The 27,133-nt window shown below is 52.9% G+C and overlaps 2 protein-coding genes across 9 annotated transcripts in view; one reads left to right on the top strand and one right to left on the bottom strand.

The window, feature by feature from the left end:
• LOC139263138 (cytosolic phospholipase A2 zeta-like) overlaps positions 1 to 633 on the top strand; it is a 202,217-nt gene extending 201,584 nt beyond the window's left edge. For all 4 annotated transcript variants that reach the window (XM_070878746.1, XM_070878745.1, XM_070878743.1 and 1 more), the window contains one exon: positions 54 to 633. In XM_070878746.1, the coding sequence (XP_070734847.1) occupies positions 54 to 253 (200 nt within the window). In that variant the 3' untranslated portion in view covers positions 254 to 633. The remainder of the gene's footprint in view (positions 1 to 53) is intronic.
• An 899-nt stretch (positions 634 to 1,532) lies between these two features.
• Positions 1,533 to 27,133, bottom strand: part of eif2ak4 (eukaryotic translation initiation factor 2 alpha kinase 4) — a 189,496-nt gene continuing 163,895 nt past the window's right edge. For 4 of the 5 annotated variants that reach the window (XM_070878735.1, XM_070878736.1, XM_070878739.1 and 1 more), the window contains 3 exons: positions 25,256 to 25,300; positions 22,739 to 22,857; positions 1,533 to 3,401 (listed from right to left, as the gene is read on the bottom strand). In XM_070878735.1, coding sequence (XP_070734836.1) covers positions 3,344 to 3,401; positions 22,739 to 22,857; positions 25,256 to 25,300 — 222 coding nt within the window. In that variant the 3' untranslated portion in view covers positions 1,533 to 3,343. Of the gene's footprint in view, positions 3,402 to 22,734; positions 22,858 to 25,255; positions 25,301 to 27,133 lie in introns of those variants that run through there. The other variant, XM_070878738.1, reaches the window with a different exon arrangement.

Below are 27,133 nucleotides of genomic sequence, written 5' to 3'. Positions count from 1 at the left end.
TTGGAAGGGATCGGAGTCGTGCTGTCAGTCACTGCTGTCTGTACCTATTGTAGGGGTTGTACGTACATCTGATCAAGATAAAGACTTTGGCAGTTTTGTCCTGGAGGCTGAGAATTCTCCGTACAACACCGTGAACTTTACGTACACCCCGGCTGAGTTTGACCAGTTGATTGATCTGAATTGCTACAATGTGATGAACAATAAAGACATCATTCTGATGGTCTTGGAGAAGGTGTTGGCCAAGAAGAGTTAAGCCATATCAATTCTGATTGTGTTACTGGACCAAATGCTGAACTATGGAACAATTCTTGCTCATTTCTCGGTTTATTTCGAGCTAAATCAGCAATTTGTCGTCATTTATTTATTTCCTTGGGTTGCCGAGCGCTGAAGCAGGAAGATTAAGGAGGCGCCTGCCCTCAGGCTTTCGTTAGTGACCCAGGAGCCTCCAGTCACTGCTTTGGTTTACCCTCCCAGTGGAAAAGTAGTTTGCCAGAGTGATATTCCTGAGATTAGGAACTTAATTTACAGCCCAGCAAATTGTGTCAGTGCCCCAAATAGTTTGACCTTTCTCCTACTCTCACCCTCTGCTCCTTCAGTTCATTACAACTAGAGTATTATATTTTTAAAAAACAAGCAGCTGTTGTATATTTTGTGTAATTTATGTTTAAACCATTCATGTATTTGTGTGACTATCTATGGGCACCTGCTGTAACAAGGGCACGAACACCAACACATGGGCAGCATCCACAAAATAACTTTCAGGATGGTTACTGAAAATTGTTTCAATTACAGATTATTTAAATGAATGGTCTGTAGACATTTACAATTTACTGAACACAACTTTAGTCTGTAGTATTGTGCTGCTGAGGGGGGCCAAAACAGCAAACTTCAGTGGAAATAGGAGAGTTCTATTTGAGATCAGGAAAATAGCACAAACAAAGAATGAAAACATGCTGATGAAGGGTTAAATGGAGGAAGAGGTGATGGTTTTTGGTTAGATGTGCAAGAAAAAGCTTCATTGAGGAACTGAAATGAAGATTTTGTTGATAAAGTATGACAGTATAGCGGAATGCTTTTTTTAGTAAGACTTTGGGCATTAGTTCTGAAATAAGGGAGCATTTAACCCTCTTTTAACTAATGTAGCAGCAGTAAGGTTGCTCAGGTCAAGTGTAAGGGAATGCCTTTAATCTGTCCTGAAAAATGTGCCGTAACAATCATTTCTGAAGCAGTGGCCCTACTCAGTGCTAGCTTTCCATTTCTGACACAAGCCAGTGCTGGGAGATTGCACATTCGGGCAGTGGGTCTACACACAGAAGAAACTAGATCGAGAATGTTCCAATCTAATTTTGGAGACAAACCTGTCATATACAATCAATCTTGGCTAGGTTTGATAGCCCGCTGGAACTAAAAGATTAACAGCACTGCCTGCTCCTTCACACATACATATGTCCTGTATGTTTTGCCAGCTAGAGGCTTGGATACCTGGTGTGTGTGTAAGAACAAAGTTAACAAGCAATAGGATACAGAGAAAATTTAGTGTGCAGGAATTACACACATGCAGAAAAACTATTTATTCTTTTTCTTCAAATCTAGAGAAAACAATTAAAATTCACAGCGTCGAATCTCACACCTCAGAATGATTTAAATTTCAATTATAAAAGAAGTTCCCTGGAAGTTGCTCCGATCTCCTGCCAAGATACCAGCAGACACCCTGGCAAAATGGCATAAGCAGCCGTTCTCCAGGGATCCCAATGATCTGCTGCTGAAGTTCCAACAGGAGATTGGGGGAAACCCCTATGGATCTTCAGGGCTCAGATTTCCTTGTTGCTCTGATTGTTCACACAGCAACACCAGCCCTTTCTCTCCAGCACGACAGCAGTATGAAAGCTCCAAGTGATTTATAGATACTCCATGATTTTAAAATGTCTACCGTTTATATTCTTCATGTTTAATTATTCCCAATAGCTGAACACCAGCCATAACAAACCTCGCCAGAATGCAGGCTACATTTATTTTCATCAATACTTTTGATTAAATATAGAACGTTCTTTCAATTCTACAAGTTCAGCTTAAGCGTTATTCTGGTTGGTGTCAGTGATGCAAGGCTGCACTATGCAACCTATATGCAGGAGCTGGGAAACCACCAGAGAGGGAGGGGCTGTGCCAATCTAATTTGACAAGATTCCCAGCATGCGTCATTACAGGTGAGCTACTCAACAATAGTTTGTTTCGAGGCCGATCAAGCCCTTCAGCTCCTCGACGTGGCCCGAGTGACTGCCCGCACATGGGGTGCCCTGTTGGTGAAGGGGACAATCTCCTGATATAATGATCACACGCAGATTGGATCTGGTTTAGGAATACGCTGGGTTTAAAATTGTACTCCACGATTCCTAACTAACTCATAGGTGCAAAATTTCCTCTCCTTCAGGTTAACGCATTCAAAACCAGGGCAGGTTCAGCGCACTGAGATCCTGTGCAACGTTCAAATTCAGTACCAGCTGACGGACAGTTCACCTCTGACACCCAGGCTCAAAGTGACGGAGCCATCAATTGGGGCCCACGAGGTGACAGACCCATTGTGAACTGAAGAGTCTCGCACCCAAGGGCAGACAGGTGCCATGCCTCTCAGCAGGCTGGTAGGCAACTGGTTTCTGCTGAACACAGCCCAACTGCGGAGAGCGAGTAGGGCAACTGTGTCACAGCCACCTGCTGATCTAGAGGGATTGATAAAGCAACATACCGTATACAGAGGAAAGACCAAGGGACCGTAGATTGATGCATTTCATAGAGAAAGGGTAAACAGTTTTGCCTCGAAAATAGGAGTGCTCTTGGTTATGTTGTGGCTGGCAGGGTCACACACACCAACCATACCTCAGCCAGGAAAGCACCCAGCACTTTTAACATGAAAGGACTCGCAGCTATTTCACATTCTGACACAATGCGTAATGCTTTATGTGGGAAAGGATGCAGCGGTGTGATGCCTGCCACAGTCCAATAGCCCGTCTACACACTCGCCTAGAAAAACAGCCGCACAGGGTGATGTACTAGAGCCTCCATAAAACTGGAGTCCATCGACAGTCAGCATATTTCGGTGGGGTCGGGGGAGAAATGCATGAAAGTGCAGAACAGACAACAATCCGGAAGAGCGTTGACTGGATGACATGTGGTTTAACACACTGCATTACTAAGAAGGATGTCGCGATACAACACATTGGATGGGAGAATCTGTATTGATTACAATGTTCCCTGTGTTGTGAAACATCACTCCAGCTCATGACATTCCCCTAACGCACAAATCTGGTCAGTGCAGCCCTTCTGTACAACCTTCAAGCCACGGGCCTCACTAGAACAGAATCTTGTAGCAATCATCTCTGTAAGTGTAAAGAACCAGCAAGGACACTCTGTGGGAACAGAAAGGTGCAAAAAGTTAAGAGCTAACCGGATTACAGACCCCAGATCACAGTGAGAGCTAAGAACATAAATAGGAACAGGAGTAGGCCATTTGGCCCCTCGAGCCTGCTCCGCCATTCAATAAGATTATGGCTGATCTGATCATGGACTCAGCTCCACTTCCCTGCCCACTCCCCATAACCCTTTACTCCCTTATCGCTTAAAAATCTGTCTATTTCCGCCTTAACTATATTCAATGACCCAGCCTCCACAGCTCTCTGGGGCAGAGAATTCCACAGATTTACAACCCTGAGAGAATATATTTCTCCTCATCTCAGTTTTAAATGGGCGGCCCCTTATTCTAAGTCTATGTCCCCGAGTTTTAATTTCCCCGATGAGTGGAAATATCCTCTCTGCATCCACCTTGTCGAGCCCCCTCATTATCTTATAAGTTTCAATAAGATCACCTCATTTTTCTGAACTCCACAATGTATATAGGCCCAATCTTTCCTCATAAGTCAACCCCCTCATCTCCAGAATCAACCTAGTGAACCTTCTCTGAACAGCCTCCAATGCAAGTATATCCTTCCTAAGTGGAGTGTACAGACCCCGGTCACAGTTGGGGCTAGTTGTGTACAGACCCCGGTCACAGTTAGGGCTAGTTGTGTACAGACCCCGGTCACAGTTGGGGCTAGTTGTGTACAGACCCCAGGCACAGTTAGGGCTAGTTGTGTACAGACCCCGGTCAAAGTTAGGGCTACTTGTGTACAGACCCCGGTCACAGTTAGGGCTAGTTGTGAACAGACCCCAGTCACAGTTAGGGCTAGTTGTGTGCAGACCCTGATCACAGTTAGGGCGAGTTGCGGTGTACAGACCCCAGTCACAGTTAGGATTAGTTGTGTACAGACTCCGGTCACAGTTAGGGCTAGTTGTGTACAGACCCCAGTCACAGTTAGGGCTAGTTGTGCACAGACCCGAGTCACAGTTAGGGCTAGTTGTGTACAGACCCCGGTCACAGTTAGGGCTAGTTAGAGTGTACAGACCCCAGTCACAGTTAGGGCGAGTTGTGTATAGACCCCGGTCACAGTTAGGGCTAGTTGCGGTGTACAGACCCCGGTCACTGTTAGGGCTAGTTGTGTACAGACCCCAGTCAGAGTTAGGGCAAGTTGTGCACAGACCCCGGGGGCTAGTTGTGTACAGACCCCAGTCAGAGTTCGGGCTAGTTGTGTACAGACCCCGGGGGCTAGTTGTGTACAGACCCCGGTCACAGTTAGGGCTAGTTGTGTACAGACCCTGGTCACAGTTAGGGCGAGTTGTGTACAGACCCCGGTCACATTCGGGCTAGTTGCGGTGTACAGACCCCAATCACAGTTAGGGCGAGTTGTGTACAGACCTGGTCACAGTTAGGGCTACTTGTGTACAGACCCAGGTCACAGTTCGGGCTAGTTGTGTACAAACCCCAGTCACAGTTGGGGCTAGTTGTGTACAGATCTTGGTCACAGTTAGGGCTACTTGTGTACAGACCCAGGTCACAGTTCGGGCTAGTTGTGTACAGACCCCAGTCACAGTTAGGGCTAGTTGTGTACAGATCTTAGTCACAGTTAGGGCTAGTTGTGTGCAGACCCCGGTCACAGTTAGGGCTAGTTGTGTACAGACCCCAGTCACAGTTAGGGCTAGTTGTGTACAGATCCTGGTCACAGTTAGGGCTACTTGTGTACAGACCCTGGTCACAGTTGGGGCTAGTTGTGTACAGACCCCAGTCACATTTAGGGCTAGTTGTGTGCAGACCCTGATCACAGTTAGGGCTAGTTGTGTACAGACCCCGGTCACAGTTAGGGCTAGTTGTGTACAGACCCTGGTCACAGTTAGGGCTAGTTGTGCACAGACCCCGGTCACAGTTCGGGCTAGTTGCGGTGTACAGACCCCAGTCACAGTTAGGGCTAGTTGTGTACAGACCCCAGTCACAGTTAGGGCTAGTTGTGTACACACCCCGGGGGCTAGTTGTGTACAGACCCCGGTCACAGTTAGGGCTAGTTGTGTACAGACCCTGGTCACAGTTAGGGCGAGTTGTGTACAGACCCTGGTCACATTCGGGCTAGTTGCGGTGTACAGACCCCAGTCACAGTTAGGGCTAGTTGTGTACAGACCCCAGTCACAGTTCGGGCTAGTTGTGCACAGACCCCAGTCACAGTTCGGGCTAGTTGTGTACAGACCCCGGTCACAGTTCGAGCTAGTTGTGTGCAGACCCTGATTACAGTTGGGGCTAGTTGCGGTGTACAGACCCCAGTCACAGTTAGGACTAGTTGTGTACAGACCCCGGTCACAGTTAGGGCTAGGTGTGTACAGACCCCAGTCACAGTTAGGGCCAGTTGTGTACAGATCCCAGTCACAGGGCAAGTTGTGTACAGACCCCGGTCACAGTTCAGGCTAGTTAGAGTGCACAGACCCCGGTCACAGTTATGGCTAGTTGCGGTGTACAGACCCCAGTCACTGTTAGGGCTAGTTGTGTACAGACCCCAGTCACAGTTAGGGCTAGTTGTGCACAGACCCTGGTCACGGTTAGGTCTAGTTGTGTACAGACCCCAGTCAGAGTTAGGGCTAGTTGTGTACAAACCCCGGTCACAGTTCGGGCTAGTTGTGTACAGATCCCAGACACAGTTCGGGCTGGTAGTGTACAGACCTGGTCACAGTTAGGGCTACTTATGTACAGATGCCGGTCACAGTTAGGGTTAGTTGTGTACAGACCCCGGTCACAGTTAGGGCTTGTTGCGGTGTACAGACCCCGATCACAGTTCGGGCTAGTTGTGTACAGAACCCGGACACAGTTTCGGCTAGTTGTGTACAGACACGGTCACAGTTAGGGCTAGTTGTGTACAGACCCCTGTCACAGTTAGGGCGAGTTGTGTACAGACCTGGTCACAGTTAGGGCTACTTGTGTACAGACCCAGGTCACAGTTAGGGCTAGTTGTGTACAGATCCTGGTCACAGTTAGGGCTCGTTGTGTACAGACCCCGGTCACAGTTAGGGCTGGTTATGTACAGACACCGGTCACAGTTAGGGCTAGTTGTGTACAGACCCTGGTCACAGTTAGGGCTAGTTGTGCACAGACCCCGGTCACAGTTCGGGCTAGTTGCGGTGTACAGACCCCAGTCACTGTTAGGGCGAGTTGTGTACAGACCCCGGGGGCTAGTTGTGTACAGACCCCGGTCACAGTTCGGGCTAGTTGTGTACAGACCACGGACACAGTTCGGGTTAGTTGTGCACAGAACCGGTCACAGATAGGGCTGGTTGTGTACAGACCCCGGTCACAGTTAGGGCTAGTTGTGTACAGACCCTGGTCACAGTTAGGGTTAGTTGTGTACAGACCCCGGTCACAGTTAGGGCTTGTTGCGGTGTACAGACCCCAGTCACAGTTAGGGTTCGTTGTGTACTAACCCCGGTCACAGTTTGGGCGAGTTAGTGTGCACAGACCCCGGACACAGTTTGGCCGAGTTGTGTACAGACCTCGGACACAGTTCGGGCTAGTTGTGTACAGAACCGGTCACAGTTATGGCTAGTTGTGTACAGACCCCGGTCACAGTTAGGGCTGGTTGTGTACAGACACCGGTCACATTCGGGCTGGTTGCGGTGTACAGACCCCAGTCACAGTTAGGGTTAGTTGTGTACAGACCTGGTCACAGTTAGGGCTAGTTGTGTACAGACCCTGGTCACAGTTAGGGTTAGTTGTGTACAGACCCCGGTCACAGTTAGGGTTCGTTGTGTACAGACCCCGGTCACAGTTAGGGCTTGTTGCGGTGTACAGACCCCGGTCACAGTTAGGGTTAGTTGTGTACAGATCCTGGTCACAGTTAGGGCTAGTTGTGGTGTACAGACTCCGGTCACAGTTAGGGCTCGTTGTGTACAGACCCCGGTCACAGTTAGGGCTAGTTGCGGTGCACAGACCCCAGTCACTGTAAGAGATGGTTGTGTACAAACCCCGGTCACAGTTCGGGCTAGTTAGTGTGTACAGACCCCGGTCACAGTTCGGGCTAGTTGTGTACAGACCCCGGTCACAGTTAGGGCTAGTTAGTGTGTACAGACCCCGGTCATAGTTTGGGCTTGTTGCGGTGTACAGACCCCAGTCACAGTTAGGGTTAGTTGTGTATAGACCCTGGTCACAGTTAAGGCTATTTGTGTACAGATCCTCGTCACAGTTAGGGCTAGTTGTGGTGTACAGACCCCAGTCAGAGTTAGGGCAGTTGTGTACAGACCTGGTCACAGTTAGGGCTACTTGTGTACAGATCCTGGTCACAGTTAGGGCTACTTGTGTACAGACCCCGGTCACAGTTAGGGCTCGTTGTGTGCACACCCCAGTCACAGTTAGGGCTAGTTGTGTACAGACCCTGGTCACAGTTAGGTCGAGTTGCGGTGTACAGATCCCAGTCACAGTTAGGGCTAGTTGTGTACAGACCCCGGTCACAGTTTGGGCTAGTTGTGTACAGACCCCGGGAGCTAGTTGTGTACAGACCCCGGTCACAGTTCGGGCTAGTTGTGTACAGACCCCGGACACAGTTTGGGCTCGTTGTGTACAGACCCGGTCACAGTTAGGGCTAGTTGTGTACAGACCCCGGTCACAGTTAGGGCTAGTTGTGTACAGACCTCAGTCACAGTTTGGGTTAGTTGTGTACAGACCCCGGGAGCTAGTTGTGTACAGACCCCGGTCACAGTTCGGGCTAGTTGTGTACAGACCCCGGACACAGTTTGGGCTCGTTGTGTACAGACCCGGTCACAGTTAGGGCTAGTTGTGTACAGACCCCGGTCACAGTTAGGGCTAGTTGTGTACAGACCTCGGTCACAGTTAGGGCTAGTTGTGTACAGACCCCGGTCACATTCGGGCTAGTTGCAGTGTACAGACCCCAGTCACAGTTAGGGCTAGTTGTGTACAGACCCCGGTCACAGTTAGGGCTAGTTGTGTGCAGATCCTGGTCACAGTTAGGGCTAGTTGTGTACAGACACCAGTCACAGTTCGGGCTAGTTGTGTACAGACCCCGGTCACAGTTCAGGCTAGTTGTGTGCAGACTCTGATTACAGTTAGGGCTAGTTGCGGTGTACAGACCCACGTCACAGTTAGGACTAGTTGTGTACAGACCCCCGTCACAGTTAGGACTAGTTGTGTACAGACTCCGATCACAGTTAGGACTAGTTGTGTGCAGACTCCGGTCACAGTTAGGGCTCGTTGTGTGCAGACCCCGGTCACAGTTCGGGCTAGTTAGAGTGCACAGACCCCAGTCACAGTTAGGGCTAGTTGTGTACAGACCCCAGTCACAGTTAGGGCTAGTTGTGTACAGTCCCCGGTCACAGTTAGGGCTAGTGGTGTACAGACCCCGGTCACAGTTAGGGCTAGTGGTGTACAGACCCCGGTCACAGTTAGGGCTAGTGGTGTACAGACACCGATCACAGTTAGGGCTAGTTGTGTACAGACCACAGTCACAGTTAGGGCTAGTTGTGCACAGATCCTCCTCACAGTTAGGGCTAGTTGTGTACAGACCCCAGTCACAGTTCGGGCTAGTTGTGTACAGACCCCGGTCACAGTTCAGGCTAGTTGTGTGCAGACTCTGATTACAGTTAGGGCTAGCTGCGGTGTACAGACCCACGTCATAGTTAGGACTAGTTGTGTACAGAGCCCCGTCACAGTTAGGACTAGTTGTGTACAGACTCCGGTCACAGTTAGGACTAGTTGTGTGCAGACTCCGGTCACAGTTAGGGCTCGTTGTGTACAGACCCCGGTCACAGTTCGGGCTAGTTAGAGTGCACAGACCCCAGTCATAGTTAGGGCTAGTTGTGTACAGACCCCAGTCACAGTTAGGGCTAGTTGTGTACAGACCCCGGTCACAGTTAGGGCTAGTGGTGTACAGACCCCGGTCACAGTTAGGGCTAGTGGTGTACAGACCCCGGTCACAGTTAGGGCTAGTGGTGTACAGACACCGATCACAGTTAGGGCTAGTTGTGTACAGACCCCAGTCACAGTTAGGGCTAGTTGTGCACAGATCCTCCTCACAGTTAGGGCGACTTGTGTACAGACCCCAGTCACAGTTAGGGCTAGTTGTGTGCAGACCCCAGTCACAGTTCGGGCTAGTTGTGTACAGACCCCGGTCACAGTTCGGGCTAGTTGTGTACAGACCCCGGTCATAGTTAGGGCTAGTTAGTGTGTACAAACCCCAGTCACAGTTAGGGGTAGTTGTGTCCAGACCCCGGTCACAGTTAGGGCTAGTTGTGTCCAGATCCTGGTCACAGTTAGGGCTAGTTGTGGTGTACAGACCCCGGTCACAGTTAGGGCTAGTTGTGTACAGACCCCGGTCATAGTTAGCGCTAGTTGCGGTGTACAGACCCCAGTCACTGTTAGGGCTAGTTGTGTACAGACCCCGGTCACAGTTAGGGCGAGTTAGTGAGTACAGACCCCGGTCACAGTTCGGGCTAGTTGTGTACAGACCCCGGTCAAAGTTCGGGCTAGTTAGAGTGCACAGACCCCAGTCACAGTTAGGGCTAGTTGTGTACAGACCCCAGTCACAGTTAGGGCTAGTTGTGTACAGATCCTGGTTGCAGTTCGGGCTAGTTGTGGTGTACAGACCCCAGTCACAGTTCGGGCTAGTTATGTACAGACCTTGGTCACAGTTAGGTCGAGTTGTGGTGTACAGACCCCAGTCACAGTTCGGGCTAGTTATGCACAGACCCCAGTCACAGTTAGGGTTAGTTGTGTACAGACCCTGGTCACAGTTAGGGCTAGTTGTGTACAGACCCCAGTCACAGTTACGGCTAGTTGTGTACAGATCCCGGTCACAGTTAGGGCTCGTTGCGGTGTACAGACCCCGGTCACTGTTAGGGCTAGTTGCGGTGTACAGACCCCAGTCACAGTTAGGACTAGTTGTGTACAGACTCCGGTCACAGTTAGGGCTAGTTGTGTACAGACCCCAGTCACAGTTAGGGCTCGTTGTGTTCAGACCCCAGTCACAGTTAGGGCTCGTTGTGTACAGACCATAGTCACAGTTAGGGCTAGTTGTGTACAGACCCCGGTCACAGTTAGGGCTAGTTGCGGTGTCAAGACCCCGGTCACTGTTAGGGCTAGTTGTGTACAGACCCCGGTCACAGTTCGGGCTAGTTGTGTACAGACCCCGGTCACAGTTAGGGCTAGTTAGTGTGTACAAACCCCAGTCACAGTTAGGGTAGTTGTGTACAGACCCCGGGGGCTAGTTGTGTACAGACCCCAGTCACAGTTAGGGTTAGTTGTGTACAGACCCTGGTCACAGTTAGGGCTAGTTGTGTGCAGACCCCAGTCACAGTTCGGGATAGTTGGGTACAGACCCCAGTCACTGTTAGGGCTAGTTGTGTGCAGACTCTGATTTCAGTTAGGGCTAGTTGCGGTGTACAGACCCCGGTCACAGTTAGGGCTAGTTGCGGTGTACAGACCCCAGTCACAGTTAGGACTAGTTGTGTACAGTCTCCGGTCACAGTTAGGGCTAGTTGTGTACAGACCCCAGTCACAGTTAGGGCTCGTTGTGTTCAGACCCCAGTCACAGTTAGGGCTCGTTGTGTACAGACCATAGTCACAGTTAGGGCTAGTTGTGTACAGACCCCGGTCACAGTTAGGGCTAGTTGCGGTGTCAAGACCCCGGTCACTGTTAGGGCTAGTTGTGTACAGACCCCGGTCACAGTTCGGGCTAGTTGTGTACAGACCCCGGTCACAGTTAGGGCTAGTTACTGTGTACAAACCCCAGTCACAGTTAGGGTAGTTGTGTACAGACCCCGGGGGCTAGTTGTGTACAGACCCCAGTCACAGTTAGGGTTAGTTGTGTGCAGACTCCAGTCACAGTTCGGGATAGTTGGGTACAGACCCCAGTCACTGTTAGGGCTAGTTGTGTGCAGACTCTGATTACAGTTAGGGCTAGTTGCGGTGTACAGACCCCAGTCACAGTTAGGACTAGTTGTGTACAGACTCCGGTCACAGTTCGGGCTAGTTGTGTACAGACCCCGGTCACAGTTAGGGCTAGTTGTGTACAGACCCCAGTCACAGTTAGGGCTAGTTGTGTACAGACCCCAGTCACAGTTAGGGCTCGTTATGTTCAGACCCCAGTCACAGTTAGGGCTAGTTGTGTACAGACCCCAGTCACAGTTACGGCTAGTTGTGTACAGACCCCGGTCACAGTTCGGGCTAGTTGTGTACAGACGCCGGACACAGTTCGGGCTAGTTGTGTACAGACCCCGGTCACAGTTAGGGCTCGTTGTGTACAGACCCCAGTCACAGTTAGGGCTAGTTGTGCACAGACCCGAGTCACAGTTAGGGCTAGTTGTGTACAAACCCCGGTCACAGTTCGGGCTAGTTAGAGTGTACAGACCCCAGTCACAGTTAGGGCTAGTTGTGTATAGACCCCGGTCACAGTTAGGGCTAGTTGCGGTGTACAGACCCCGGTCACTGTTGGGGCTAGTTGTGTACAGACCCCAGTCAGAGTTAGGGCAAGTTGTGCACAGACCCCGGGGGCTAGTTGTGTACAGACCCCAGTCAGAGTTCGGGCTAGTTGTGTACACACCCCGGGGGCTAGTTGTGTACAGACCCCGGTCACAGTTAGGGCTAGTTGTGTACAGACCCTGGTCACAGTTAGGGCGAGTTGTGTACAGACCCCGGTCACATTCGGGCTAGTTGCGGTGTCCAGACCCCAGTCACAGTTAGGGCTAGTTGTGTACAGACCGCAGTCACAGTTCGGGCTAGTTGTGTACAGACCCCAGTCACAGTTCGGGCTAGTTGTGTACAGACCCCGGTCACAGTTACGGCTAGTTGTGTACAGACCCTGGTCACAGTTCGGGCTAGTTGCGGTGTACAGACCCCAGTCACAGTTCGGGCTAGTTGTGTACAGACCCCGGTCACAGTTCGGGTAGTTGTGTACAGACCCCGGTCACAGTTAGAGTTAGTTGTGTGCAGACTCTGATTACAGTTAGGGCTAGTTGCGGTGTACAGACCCCAGTCACAGTTAGGACTAGTTGTGTACAAACTCCGATCACAGTTAGGACTAGTTGTGTACAGACTCCGGTCACAGTTAGGACTAGTTGTGTACAGACTCCGGTCACAGTTAGGGCTAGTTGTGCACAGACCCCGGTCAAAGTTCGGGCTAGTTAGAGTGCACAGACCCCAGTCACAGTTAGGGCTAGTTGTGTACAGACCCCAGTCACAGTTAGGGCTAGTTGTGTACAGACCCTGGTCACAGTTAGGTCTAGTTGTGGTGTACAGACCCCAGTCACAGTTAGGGCTAGTTGTGTACAGACCCCGGTCACAGTTAGGGCTAGTTGTGTGCAGACCCTGGTCACAGTTAAGGCTAGTTGTCTACAGACCCCGGTCACAGTTCGGGCTAGTTGCGGTGTACAGACCCCAGTCACAGTTAGGGCTAGTTGTGTACAGACCCTGGTCACAGTTAGGGCTAGTTGCGGTGTACAGACCCAAGTCACAGTTAGGACTAGTTGTGTACAGACCCCGGTCACAGTTAGGGCGAGTTGTGTACAGACCCCAGTCACAGTTCGGGCCAGTTGTGTGCAGACTCTGATTAGAGTTAGGGCTAGTTGCGGTGTACAGACCCCAGTCACAGTTAGGGCTAGTTGTGTACAGACTCCGGTCACAGTTAGGGCTCGTTGTGTACAGACCCCAGTCACAGTTAGGGCTAGTTGTGTACAGACCCCGGTCACAGTTCGGGCTAGTTAGAGTGTACAGACGCAAGTCACAGTTCGGGTAGTTGTGTACAGACCCCGGTCACAGTTCGGGGTAGTTGTGGACAGACCCCGGACACAGTTCGGGATAGTTATGTACAGACACCGGTCACAGTTAGGGGTAGTTGTGTACAGACCCCGGTCACAGTTAGGGCTAGTTGTGTACAGACCCCAGTCACAGTTAGGGTTAGTTGTGTACAGACCCTGATCACAGTTAGGGCTAGTTGTGTACAGACCCCAGTCACAGTTAGGGCTAGTTGTGTACAGACTCCGGTCACAGTTAGGGCTAGTTGTGTACAGACACCGGTCACATTTAAGGCTAGTTGTGTACAGACCCCGGTCACAGTTAGGGCTAGTTGTGCACAGAGCCCGGTCACAGTTAGGGCTAGTTGTGTACAGACCCCGGTCACAGTTGGGGCTCGTTGTGTACAAACCCCGGTCACAGTTGGGGCTAGTTAGATTGTACAGACCCCGGTCACAGTGAGGGCTAGTTGTGGTGTACAGACCACAGTCACAGTTAGGGTGAGTTGTGTACAGACCCCGGTCACAGTTAGGACTAGTTGTGTACAGACTCCAGTCACAGTTCGGGCTAGTTGCGGTGTACAGACCCCGGTCACTGTTAGGGCTAGTTGTGTGCAGACCCCAGTCACTGTTAGGGCTCGTTGTGTACAGACCCTGGTCACAGTTAGGGCTAATTGTGTACAGACCCCGGTCACAGTTAGGGCTAATTACTGTGTACAAACTCCGGTCACAGTTCGGGCTAGTTGTGTGCAGACCCCGGTCACAGTTCGGGCTAGTTAGAGTGCACAGACCCCAGTCACAGTTCGGGCTAGTTCTGTACAGACCCCAGTCACAGTTAGGGCTAGTTGTGTACAGACCCTGGTCACAGTTAGGTCTAGTTGTGGTGTACAGACCCCAGTCACAGTTAGGGCTAGTTGTGTACAGACCCAAGTCACAGTTAGGGCTAGTTGTGTACAGACCCCGGTCACAGTTAGGGCGAATTGTGTACAGACCCCGGTCACAGTTCGGGCCAGTTGTGTGCAGACTCTGATTACAGTTAGGGCTAGTTGCGGTGTACAGACCCCAGTCACAGTTAGGGCTCGTTGTGAACAGACCCCAGTCACAGTTAGGGCTAGTTGTGTACAGACTCCGGTCACAGTTAGGGCTAGTTGTGTACAGACCCCGGTCACAGTTCGGGCTAGTTAGAGTGTACAGACGCAAGACACAGTTCGGGTAGTTGTGTACAGACCCCGGTCACAGTTCGGGATAGTTGTGTACAGACCCCGGTCACAGTTCGGGCTAGTTGTGTGCAGACTCTGATTACAGTTAGGGCTAGTTGTGTACAGACCCCGGTCACAGTTCGGGCTAGTTAGAGTGCACAGACCCCAGTCACAGTTAGGGCTAGTTGTGTACAGACCCCTGTCACAGTTAGGGCTAGTTGTGTACTGACCCCGGTCATAGTTAGGGCTAGATGCGGTGTACAGACCCCAGTCACTGTTAGGGCTAATTGTGTACAGACCCCGGTCACAGTTAGGGCTAGTTAGTGAGTGCAGACCCCGGTCACAGTTCGGGCTAGTTGTGGTGTACGGACCCCAGTCACAGTTCGGGCTAGTTGTGTATAGACCCTGGTCACAGTTAGGGCTAGTTGTGGACAGATCCCGGTCACAGTTAGGGCTAGTTAGTGTGTACAGACCCCAGTCACAGTTAGGACTAGTTGTGTGCAGACCCTGATAACAGTTAGGCCTAGTTGCGGTGTACAGACCCAAGTCACAGTTAGGACTAGTTGTGTACAGACTCCGGTCACAGTTAGGGCGAGTTGTGAACAGACCCCGGTCACAGTTAGAGCTAGTTGTGTGCAGACCCCGGTCACAGTTAGGGCTAGTTAGAGTGTACAGACCCCAGTCACAGTTAGGGCTAGTTGTGTACAGACCCCAGTCACAGTTAGGGCTAGTTGTGTACAGACCCCAGTCACAGTTAGGGCTCGTTATGTTCAGACCCCAGTCACAGTTAGGGCTAGTTGTGTACAGACCCCAGTCACAGTTACGGCTAGTTGTGTACAGACCCCGGTCACAGTTCGGGCTAGTTGTGTACAGACGCCGGACACAGTTCGGGCTAGTTGTGTACAGACCCCAGTCACAGTTAGGGCTAGTTGTGTATAGACCCCGGTCACAGTTAGGGCTAGTTGCGGTGTACAGACCCCGGTCACTGTTGGGGCTAGTTGTGTACAGATCCCAGTCAGAGTTAGGGCAAGTTGTGCACAGACCCCGGGGGCTAGTTGTGTACAGACCCCAGTCAGAGTTCGGGCTAGTTGTGTACAGACCCCGGGGGCTAGTTGTGTACAGACCCCGGTCACAGTTAGGGCTAGTTGTGTACAGACCCTGGTCACAGTTAGGGCTAGTTGTGTACAGACCGCAGTCACAGTTCGGGCTAGTTGTGTACAGACCCCAGTCACAGTTCGGGCTAGTTGTGTACAGACCCCGGTCACAGTTACGGCTAGTTGTGTACAGACCCTGGTCACAGTTCGGGCTAGTTGCGGTGTACAGACCCCAGTCACAGTTAGGGCTAGTTGTGTACAGACCCCGGTCACAGTTCGGGCTAGTTGTGTACAGACCCCGGTCACAGTTCGGGTAGTTGTGTACAGACCCCGGTCACAGTTAGAGTTAGTTGTGTGCAGACTCTGATTACAGTTAGGGCTAGTTGCGGTGTACAGACCCCAGTCACAGTTAGGACTAGTTGTGTACAAACTCCGATCACAGTTAGGACTAGTTGTGTACAGACTCCGGTCACAGTTAGGACTAGTTGTGTACAGACTCCGGTCACAGTTAGGGCTAGTTGTGCACAGACCCCGGTCAAAGTTCGGGCTAGTTAGAGTGCACAGACCCCAGTCACAGTTAGGGCTAGTTGTGTACAGACCCCAGTCACAGTTAGGGCTAGTTGTGTACAGACCCTGGTCACAGTTAGGTCTAGTTGTGGTGTACAGACCCCAGTCACAGTTAGGGCTAGTTGTGTACAGACCCCGGTCACAGTTAGGGCTAGTTGTGTGCAGACCCTGGTCACAGTTAAGGCTAGTTGTCTACAGACCCCGGTCACAGTTCGGGCTAGTTGCGGTGTACAGACCCCAGTCACAGTTAGGGCTAGTTGTGTACAGACCCTGGTCACAGTTAGGGCTAGTTGCGGTGTACAGACCCAAGTCACAGTTAGGACTAGTTGTGTACAGACCCCGGTCACAGTTAGGGCGAGTTGTGTACAGACCCCAGTCACAGTTCGGGCCAGTTGTGTGCAGACTCTGATTACAGTTAGGGCTAGTTGCGGTGTACAGACCCCAGTCACAGTTAGGGCTAGTTGTGTACAGACTCCGGTCACAGTTAGGGCTCGTTGTGTACAGACCCCAGTCACAGTTAGGGCTAGTTGTGTACAGACCCCGGTCACAGTTCGGGCTAGTTAGAGTGTACAGACGCAAGTCACAGTTCGGGTAGTTGTGTACAGACCCCGGTCACAGTTCGGGGTAGTTGTGGACAGACCCCGGACACAGTTCGGGATAGTTGTGTACAGACACCGGTCACAGTTAGGGGTAGTTGTGTACAGACCCCGGTCACAGTTAGGGCTAGTTGTGTACAGACCCCAGTCACAGTTAGGGTTAGTTGTGTACAGACCCTGATCACAGTTAGGGCTAGTTGTGTACAGACCCCAGTCACAGTTAGGGCTAGTTGTGTACAGACTCCGGTCACAGTTAGGGCTAGTTGTGTACAGACACCGGTCACATTTAAGGCTAGTTGTGTACAGACCCCGGTCACAGTTAGGGCTAGTTGTGCACAGAGCCCGGTCACAGTTAGGGCTAGTTGTGTACAGACCCCGGTCACAGTTGGGGCTCGTTGTGTACAAACCCCGGTCACAGTTGGGGCTAGTTAGATTGTACAGACCCCGGTCACAGTGAGGGCTAGTTGTGGTGTACAGACCACAGTCACAGTTAGGGTGAGTTGTGTACAGACCCCGGTCACAGTTAGGACTAGTTGTGTACAGACTCCAGTCACAGTTCGGGCTAGTTGCGGTGTACAGACCCCGGTCACTGTTAGGGCTAGTTGTGTGCAGACCCCAGTCACTGTTAGGGCTCGTTGTGTACAGACCCTGGTCACAGTTAGGGCTAATTGTGTACAGACCCCGGTCACAGTTAGGGCTAATTACTGTGTACAAACTCCGGTCACAGTTCGGGCTAGTTGTGTGCAGACCCCGGTCACAGTTCGGGCTAGTTAGAGTGCACAGACCCCAGTCACAGTTCGGGCTAGTTCTGTACAGACCCCAGTCACAGTTAGGGCTAGTTGTGTACAGACCCTGGTCACAGTTAGGTCTAGTTGTGGTGTACAGACCCCAGTCACAGTTAGGGCTAGTTGTGTACAGACCCAAGTCACAGTTAGGGCTAGTTGTGTACAGACCCCGGTCACAGTTAGGGCGAATTGTGTACAGACCCCGGTCACAGTTCGGGCCAGTTGTGTGCAGACTCTGATTACAGTTAGGGCTAGTTGCGGTGTACAGACCCCAGTCACAGTTAGGGCTCGTTGTGAACAGACCCCAGTCACAGTTAGGGCTAGTTGTGTACAGACTCCGGTCACAGTTAGGGCTAGTTGTGTACAGACCCCGGTCACAGTTCGGGCTAGTTAGAGTGTACAGACGCAAGACACAGTTCGGGTAGTTGTGTACAGACCCCGGTCACAGTTCGGGATAGTTGTGTACAGACCCCGGTCACAGTTCGGGCTAGTTGTGTGCAGACTCTGATTACAGTTAGGGCTAGTTGTGTACAGACCCCGGTCACAGTTCGGGCTAGTTAGAGTGCACAGACCCCAGTCACAGTTAGGGCTAGTTGTGTACAGACCCCTGTCACAGTTAGGGCTAGTTGTGTACTGACCCCGGTCATAGTTAGGGCTAGATGCGGTGTACAGACCCCAGTCACTGTTAGGGCTAGTTGTGTACAGACCCCGGTCACAGTTAGGGCTAGTTAGTGAGTGCAGACCCCGGTCACAGTTCGGGCTAGTTGTGGTGTACGGACCCCAGTCACAGTTCGGGCTAGTTGTGTATAGACCCTGGTCACAGTTAGGGCTAGTTGTGGACAGACCCCGGTCACAGTTAGGGCTAGTTAGTGTGTACAGACCCCAGTCACAGTTAGGACTAGTTGTGTGCAGACCCTGATAACAGTTAGGCCTAGTTGCGGTGTACAGACCCAAGTCACAGTTAGGACTAGTTGTGTACAGACTCCGGTCACAGTTAGGGCGAGTTGTGAACAGACCCCGGTCACAGTTAGAGCTAGTTGTGTGCAGACCCCGGTCACAGTTAGGGCTAGTTAGAGTGTACAGACCCCAGTCACAGTTAGGGCTAGTTGTGTACAGACCCCGGTCACAGTTAGGGCGAGTTGTGTACAGACCCCGGTCACAGTTAGGGCGAGTTGTGTACAGACCCCGGTCACAGTTCGGGCCAGTTGTGTGCAGACTCTGATTACAGTTAGGGCTAGTTGCGGTGTACAGACCCCAGTCACAGTTAGGGCTCGTTGTGTACAGACTCCGGTCACAGTTAGGGCTTGTTGTGTACAGACCCCAGTCACAGTTCGGGCTAGTTGTGTACAGACCCCGTTCACAGTTCGGGCTAGTTGTGCACAGAGCCCGGTCACAGTTGGGGCTCGTTGTGTACAGACCCCGGTCACAGTTCAGAATAGTTGTATACAGACCCCGGTCACAGTTAGGGCTAGTTGTGTACAGACACCGGCCACAGTTAGGGCTAGTTGTGTACAGACCCCGGTCACAGTTAGGGCTAGTTGTGCACAGAGCCTGGTCACAGTTAGGGCTAGTTGTGTACAGACCCCGGTCACAGTTGGGGCTCGTTGTGTACAGACCCCGGTCACAGTTGGGGCTAGTTGTGTACTGACCCCGGTCATAGTTAGGGCTAGATGCGGTGTACAGACCCCAGTCACTGTTAGGGCTAGTTGTGTACAGACCCCAGTCACAGTTAGGGCTAGTTGTGTACAGACTCCGGTCACAGTTAGGGCTAGTTGTGTACAGACACCGGTCACATTTAAGGCTAGTTGTGTACAGACCCCGGTCACAGTTAGGGCTAGTTGTGCACAGAGCCCGGTCACAGTTAGGGCTAGTTGTGTACAGACCCCGGTCACAGTTGGGGCTCGTTGTGTACAAACCCCGGTCACAGTTGGGGCTAGTTAGATTGTACAGACCCCGGTCACAGTGAGGGCTAGTTGTGGTGTACAGACCACAGTCACAGTTAGGGTGAGTTGTGTACAGACCCCGGTCACAGTTAGGACTAGTTGTGTACAGACTCCAGTCACAGTTCGGGCTAGTTGCGGTGTACAGACCCCGGTCACTGTTAGGGCTAGTTGTGTGCAGACCCCAGTCACTGTTAGGGCTCGTTGTGTACAGACCCTGGTCACAGTTAGGGCTAATTGTGTACAGACCCCGGTCACAGTTAGGGCTAATTACTGTGTACAAACTCCGGTCACAGTTCGGGCTAGTTGTGTGCAGACCCCGGTCACAGTTCGGGCTAGTTAGAGTGCACAGACCCCAGTCACAGTTCGGGCTAGTTCTGTACAGACCCCAGTCACAGTTAGGGCTAGTTGTGTACAGACCCTGGTCACAGTTAGGTCTAGTTGTGGTGTACAGACCCCAGTCACAGTTAGGGCTAGTTGTGTACAGACCCAAGTCACAGTTAGGGCTAGTTGTGTACAGACCCCGGTCACAGTTAGGGCGAATTGTGTACAGACCCCGGTCACAGTTCGGGCCAGTTGTGTGCAGACTCTGATTACAGTTAGGGCTAGTTGCGGTGTACAGAACCCCAGTCACAGTTAGGGCTCGTTGTGAACAGACCCCAGTCACAGTTAGGGCTAGTTGTGTACAGACTCCGGTCACAGTTAGGGCTAGTTGTGTACAGACCCCGGTCACAGTTCGGGCTAGTTAGAGTGTACAGACGCAAGACACAGTTCGGGTAGTTGTGTACAGACCCCGGTCACAGTTCGGGATAGTTGTGTACAGACCCCGGTCACAGTTCGGGCTAGTTGTGTGCAGACTCTGATTACAGTTAGGGCTAGTTGTGTACAGACCCCGGTCACAGTTCGGGCTAGTTAGAGTGCACAGACCCCAGTCACAGTTAGGGCTAGTTGTGTACAGACCCCTGTCACAGTTAGGGCTAGTTGTGTACTGACCCCGGTCATAGTTAGGGCTAGATGCGGTGTACAGACCCCAGTCACTGTTAGGGCTAGTTGTGTACAGACCCCGGTCACAGTTAGGGCTAGTTAGTGAGTGCAGACCCCGGTCACAGTTCGGGCTAGTTGTGGTGTACGGACCCCAGTCACAGTTCGGGCTAGTTGTGTATAGACCCTGGTCACAGTTAGGGCTAGTTGTGGACAGACCCCGGTCACAGTTAGGGCTAGTTAGTGTGTACAGACCCCAGTCACAGTTAGGACTAGTTGTGTGCAGACCCTGATAACAGTTAGGCCTAGTTGCGGTGTACAGACCCAAGTCACAGTTAGGACTAGTTGTGTACAGACTCCGGTCACAGTTAGGGCGAGTTGTGAACAGACCCCGGTCACAGTTAGAGCTAGTTGTGTGCAGACCCCGGTCACAGTTAGGGCTAGTTAGAGTGTACAGACCCCAGTCACAGTTAGGGCTAGTTGTGTACAGACCCCGGTCACAGTTAGGGCGAGTTGTGTACAGACCCCGGTCACAGTTAGGGCGAGTTGTGTACAGACCCCGGTCACAGTTCGGGCCAGTTGTGTGCAGACTCTGATTACAGTTAGGGCTAGTTGCGGTGTACAGACCCCAGTCACAGTTAGGGCTCGTTGTGTACAGACTCCGGTCACAGTTAGGGCTTGTTGTGTACAGACCCCAGTCACAGTTCGGGCTAGTTGTGTACAGACCCCGTTCACAGTTCGGGCTAGTTGTGCACAGAGCCCGGTCACAGTTGGGGCTCGTTGTGTACAGACCCCGGTCACAGTTCAGAATAGTTGTATACAGACCCCGGTCACAGTTAGGGCTAGTTGTGTACAGACACCGGCCACAGTTAGGGCTAGTTGTGTACAGACCCCGGTCACAGTTAGGGCTAGTTGTGCACAGAGCCCGGTCACAGTTAGGGCTAGTTGTGTACAGACCCCGGTCACAGTTGGGGCTCGTTGTGTACAGACCCCGGTCACAGTTGGGGCTAGTTAGTTTGTACAGACCCCGGTCACAGTGAGGGCTAGTTGTGGTGTACAGACCCCAGTCACAGTTAGGGTGAGTTGTGTACAGACCCCGGTCACAGTTAGGACTAGTTGTGTACAGACCCCAGTCACAGTTCGGGCTAGTTGCGGTGTACAGACCCCGGTCACTGTTCGGGCTAGTTGTGTTCAGACCCCAGTCACAGTTACGGCTAGTTATGTACAGATCCCGGTCACAGTTAGGGCTAGTTGCGGTGTACAGACCCCGGTCACTGTTAGGGCTAGTTGTGTGCAGACCCCAGTCACTGTTAGGGCTCGTTGTGTACCGACCCTGGTCACAGTTAGGGCTAGTTGTGTACAGACCCCGGTCACAGTTAGGGCTAATTACTGTGCACAAACTCCGGTCACAGTTCGGGCTAGTTGTGTATAGACCCCAGTCACTGTTAGGGCTAGTTGTGTATAGACCCTGGTCACAGTTAGGGCTAGTTGTGGACAGACCCCGGTCACAGTTAGGGCGAGTTGTGAACAGACCCGGGTCACAGTTAGAGCTAGTTGTGTACAGACCCCGGTCACAGTTAGGGCTCGTTGTGTACAGACCCCGGTCACAGTTAGGGCGAGTTGTGTACAGACCCCGGTCACAGTTAGGGCGAGTTGTGTACAGACCCCGGTCACAGTTCGGGCCAGTTGTGTGCAGACTCTGATTACAGTTAGGGCTAGTTGCGGTGTACAGACCCCAGTCACAGTTAGGGCTCGTTGTGTACAGACCCCAGTCACAGTTAGGGCTAGTTGTGTACAGACCCTGGTCACAGTTGGGGCTAGTTAGAGTGTACAGATCCTGGTCATAGTTGGGGCTAGTTGTGTACAGACCCCGGTCACAGTTCGGGCTAGTTGTGTACAGATCCTGGTCACAGTTAGGGCTAGTTGTGTACAGATCCTGGTCACAGTTAGGGCTAGTTGTGTGCAGATTCTGGTCACAGTTAGGGCTAGTTAGAGTGTGCAGATCCTGGTCATAGTTGGGGCTAGTTGTGTACAGACCCCGGTCACAGTTCGGGCTAGTTGTGTACAGATCCTGGTCACAGTTAGGGCTAGTTGTGTACAGATCCTGGTCACAGTTAGGGCTAGTTGTGTGCAGATTCTGGTCACAGTTAGGGCTAGTTAGAGTGTGCAGATCCTGGCCACAGTTGGGGCTAGTTGTGTGCAGACCCTGATCACAGTTAGGGCTAGTTGGAGTGTACAGACCCCGGTCGAGTTAGGACTAGTTGGAATGTGCAGATGCCAAGTTGGAGCGACCTATACACTACAGCCTGTTATGGGGTTCCTGGTTATCTCTGTGGGTTTCGGGATCGTACACCAACACCCCATTACAGCACCCAGGAATCTTATCCCCATGAGGAGTGTTCCCCATGTTTCGGAGACTCACGTGTGCTCATATCTTACCTCTTCTCCAACTTGAAGTGATGGATTTGGTCACAAATGGATTTCAGATAGCGCTGTTTCGTTGACCGCGAGAGGAGATGTTGCACACTGGCATAAAATGTTTGCTCGTCCCCACCACACTGGAAAAGCAGGAATAGAAAATGCGAGTAAGCATGGGACAGGACAGACTAACCAACCATTCATTTCATTCCAGCATGCATGGTAAAGGAAGAACAGCACACAAAAGGAGGAAAGGGAGGTGGAGAGGTTTCGGGACTGGGAGCCCCCTCCCCTCACCCCCAGTACAGGGACTGTCCCCCTCCCCTCACCCCCAGTACAGGGACTGTCCCCCTCCCCTCACCCCCAGTACAGGGACTGTCCCCCTCCACTCACCCCCAGTACAGGGACCGTCCCCCTCCCCTCACCCCCAGTACAGGGACTGTCCCCTCCCCTCACCCCCAGTACAGGGACCGTCCCCCTCCCCTCACCCCCAGTACAGGGACTGGGAGTCCCCTCACCCCCAGTACAGGGACTGTCCTCTCCCCTCACCCCCAGTACAGGGACTGCCACCTCCCCTCACCCCCAGTACAGGGACTGTCCCCCTCCCCTCACCCCCAGTACAGGGACTGTCCCCCTCCCCTCACCCCCAGTACAGGGACTGTCCCCCTCCCCTCACCCCCAGTACAGGGACTGTCCCCCTCCCCTCACCCCCAGTACAGGGACTGTCCCCCTCCCCTCACCCCCAGTACAGGGACTGTCCCCCTCCCCTCACCCCCAGTACAGGGACTGCCCTCTCCCCTCACCCCCAGTACAGGGACTGGGAGTCCCCTCCCCTCACCCCCAGTACAGGGACTGTCCCCCTCCCCTCACCCCCAGTACAGGGACTGCCCCCTCCCCTCACCCCCAGTACAGGGACTGCCCCATCCCCTCACCCCCAGTACAGGGACTGCCCCCTCCCCTCACCCCCAGTACAGGGACTGGGAGTCCCCTCCCCTCACCCGCAGTACAGGGACTATCCCCCTCCCCTCACCCCCAGTACAGGGACTGTCCCCCTCCCCTCACCCCCAGTACAGGGACTGTCCCCCTCCCCTCACCCCCAGTACAGGGACTGTCCCCCTCCCCTCACCCCCAGTACAGGGACTGGGAGTCCCCTCACCCCCAGTACAGGGACTGTCCTCTCCCCTCACCCCCAGTACAGGGACTGCCACCTCCCCTCACCCCCAGTACAGGGACTGTCCCCCTCCCCTCACCCCCAGTACAGGGACTGCCCTCTCCCCTCACCCCCAGTACAGGGACTGGGAGTCCCCTCCCCTCACCCCCAGTACAGGGACCGTCCCCTCCCCTCACCCCCAGTACAGGGACTGTCCCCCTCCTCTCACCCCCAGTACAGGGACTGTCCTCTCCCCTCACCCCCAGTACAGGGACTGTCCTCTCCCCTCACCCCCAGTACAGGGACTGTCCCCCTCCACTCACCCCCAGTACAGGGACCGTCCCCCTCCCCTCACCCCCAGTACAGGGACTGGGAGTCCCCTCACCCCCAGTACAGGGACTGTCCTCTCCCCTCACCCCCAGTACAGGGACTGCCACCTCCCCTCACCCCCAGTACAGGGACTGTCCCCCTCCCCTCACCCCCAGTACAGGGACTGTCCCCCTCCCCTCACCCCCAGTACAGGGACTGCCCCCTCCCCTCACCCCCAGTACAGGGACTGCCCCATCCCCTCACCCCCAGTACAGGGACTGCCCCCTCCCCTCACCCCCAGTACAGGGACTGGGAGTCCCTTCCCCTCACCCGCAGTACAGGGACTGTCCCCCTCCCCTCACCCCCAGTACAGGGACTGTCCCCCTCCCCTCACCACCAGTACAGGGACTGTCCCCCTCCCCTCACCCCCAGTACAGGGACTGTCCCCCTCCCCTCACCCCCAGTACAGGGACTGTCCCCCTCCCCTCACCCCCAGTACAGGGACTGTCCCCCTCCCCTCACCCCCAGTACAGGGAATGTCCCCCTCCCCTCACCCCCAGTACAGGTACTGTCCCCCCCCCACCCCCAGTACAGGGACTGTCCCCCTCCCCTCACCCCCAGTACAGGGACTGGGAGTCCCTCCCCTCACCCCCAGTACAGGAACTGGGAGTCCCTCCCCTCACCCGCAGTACAGGGACTGTCCCCCTCCCCTCACCCCCAGTACAGGGACTGTCCCGTCACCCCCACCCCCAGTACAGGGACTGTCCCCCTCCCCTCACCCCAGTACAGGGACTGGGAGTCCCTCCCCTCAACCCCAGTACAGGGACTGTCCCCCTCCCCTCACCCCCAGTACAGGGACTGTCCCCCTCCCCTCACCCCCAGTACAGGGACTGTCCCCCTCCCCTCACCCCCAGTACAGGGTAGAGGAAGTCTGGGAGAAAACCCGGCCGGGGAGGGGGGGGCGGGGGGAAAGAGACATTTTATAAACTCAAAAGAACAAAGCAGCAGTTGTGAATCTTACCCACCCAAATACTTGCGAAATACAGCTATTTACTGAAAATGTGTAAATGAAATCCTACCTCCAACGATAAGAAGCCGATCAGAGTTTCCTTTGACACATCAACCTGAAAATTGAATCATCCGTCAGTTTGTGTGACTGGTGTGAATTCCTCTCTGCCACAATTTCTTCCCCCTACCCGTCTTAACCGAAACCTCGCCTGAGCAGGGGACTTCCTGAAAGTTGTACCTCCTACTTGGTGTGAGGCTGTGACAATAGACCAGCCCCAGCCCTGAACCCCACAACAACAGATTATATTTATATAAACCTTTAACGTAGTGGAACGTTCCAAGGCGCTTCACAGGAGTAAAAATTTGACACCAAGCTGCATAAGTTTGAGCTGTATAAAACACTGGTTAGGCCACAGCTGGAGTACTGCGTGCAGCTCTGGTCACTGCATTACAGGAAGGATGTGACTGCACTGGAGAGGGTACAGAGGAGATTTACAAGGAAGTTGCTGGGAGTGGAGAATCTTAGCTATGAGGACAGATTGGATAGGCTGTGTTGTTTACCCTGGAACAGAGGAGGCTGAGGAGAAACCTTATTGAGGTGTATAAAATTGAGGGACCGAGATATAGTGGATAGAAAGGATCTATTTTCCTTTGCAGAGAGGGTCAACAACCAGGGGGCATTGATTTAAAGTAATTGGTAGGAGGTTTAGAGGGGATTTGAGGGACCATTTCTTCACCCAGAGGGTGGTGGGGTCTGGAACTCACTGCCTGAAAGGGTGGTCGTGGCAGAAACCCTCACCACATTTAAAAAGTACTTGGATGTGCACTTGAAATGCCGTAACCTACAGGGCTACGGACCAAGAGCTGGAAAGTGGGATTAGGCTGGATAGCCTTTTGTTGGCCGGCGTGGACATGATGGGCCGAAATGGCCTCCTTCTGTGCTGTAAATTTCTATGAATCTATGATAAAGAGAAATTAGCGCAGGTCACCAAAAGCTTGGTCAAACAGGTAGGTTTTAAGGAGTGTCTTGAAGGAGGAAAGGGAGGTGGAGAGGTTTAGGGAGGGAATTCCAGAGCTTGGGGCCAAGGCAACAGAAGGCACGGCTACCAATAGCTGAGTGATTACAATCAGGGATGCTCAGCAGGGCAGAATTAGAGGAGCGCAGACATCTCGGGGGGGTGGGGGGTGGGGGGGGGGGGGTGGTGGGTGTTGTGGAACTGGAGGAGATTACAGGGAAAGGGCATACTGCAAGGCAATCCCATGCCAGTTTTCGCACGGCTGAGAGTGGCAACAGATACAGCCCCGGCAGCACAGGGAGCTTGCTGCAAGAGAACTAGGCGATACTGGCAGAGTGTAGAAACTGAGGTCCTCAGGTCACACGTAGCCTCAAAGCCAGCCCTCGACTGCCAGGATTGGATTAGGGATCTAAAGTGTATGGAGTGCCGTTGCCCCCACCCACCACCCCCAGGAATCCTCGGTCCACACCAATACGACCCACAAAAACAAAAAGGTTGGACACCCCTGCAAATACAGCGGCCCATCCGCTAACTGGAACTAATAGCAACAAGGTGAAACGGGGAAGACTCCAGACCATAGTACAGGGCAAGCTGGGGAAAGGGGAGGGGGAAGAGAAAATGGAACTCCCTCTCGCTCCTCTGTCTTGCCAATGAAGTCCTACTAATCTGCTCGTGTTTGGGTCACAATATTACTCTCAGCCCATCTAGGCCGGGCAATGTTGCAGCAAATGCTGTCAGCCAACTTACACCACCATCGTGAGCAAAGGCCCTATGCAGAGATGGTTCGGGACATTTTCAGGAGCTGGGGCACTTGCAGGTTGATCCAAATGTCACTCGGGGCCAACCACCGCTGCAGCACAGCACTCGAGCAGCTTGGAGGCTGAATGGCTTCTCCTTCTCCTCAACACACATGTATTCCCTCAGCTTCTCTGA

This window comes from Pristiophorus japonicus, chromosome 4 (assembly GCF_044704955.1).
Source record: "Pristiophorus japonicus isolate sPriJap1 chromosome 4, sPriJap1.hap1, whole genome shotgun sequence".
Classification (NCBI taxonomy): domain Eukaryota; kingdom Metazoa; phylum Chordata; class Chondrichthyes; family Pristiophoridae; genus Pristiophorus; species Pristiophorus japonicus.
The sequence above is the reverse complement of the archived record's forward strand: the minus strand, read 5'-3'. Positions and strand labels throughout refer to the sequence as shown.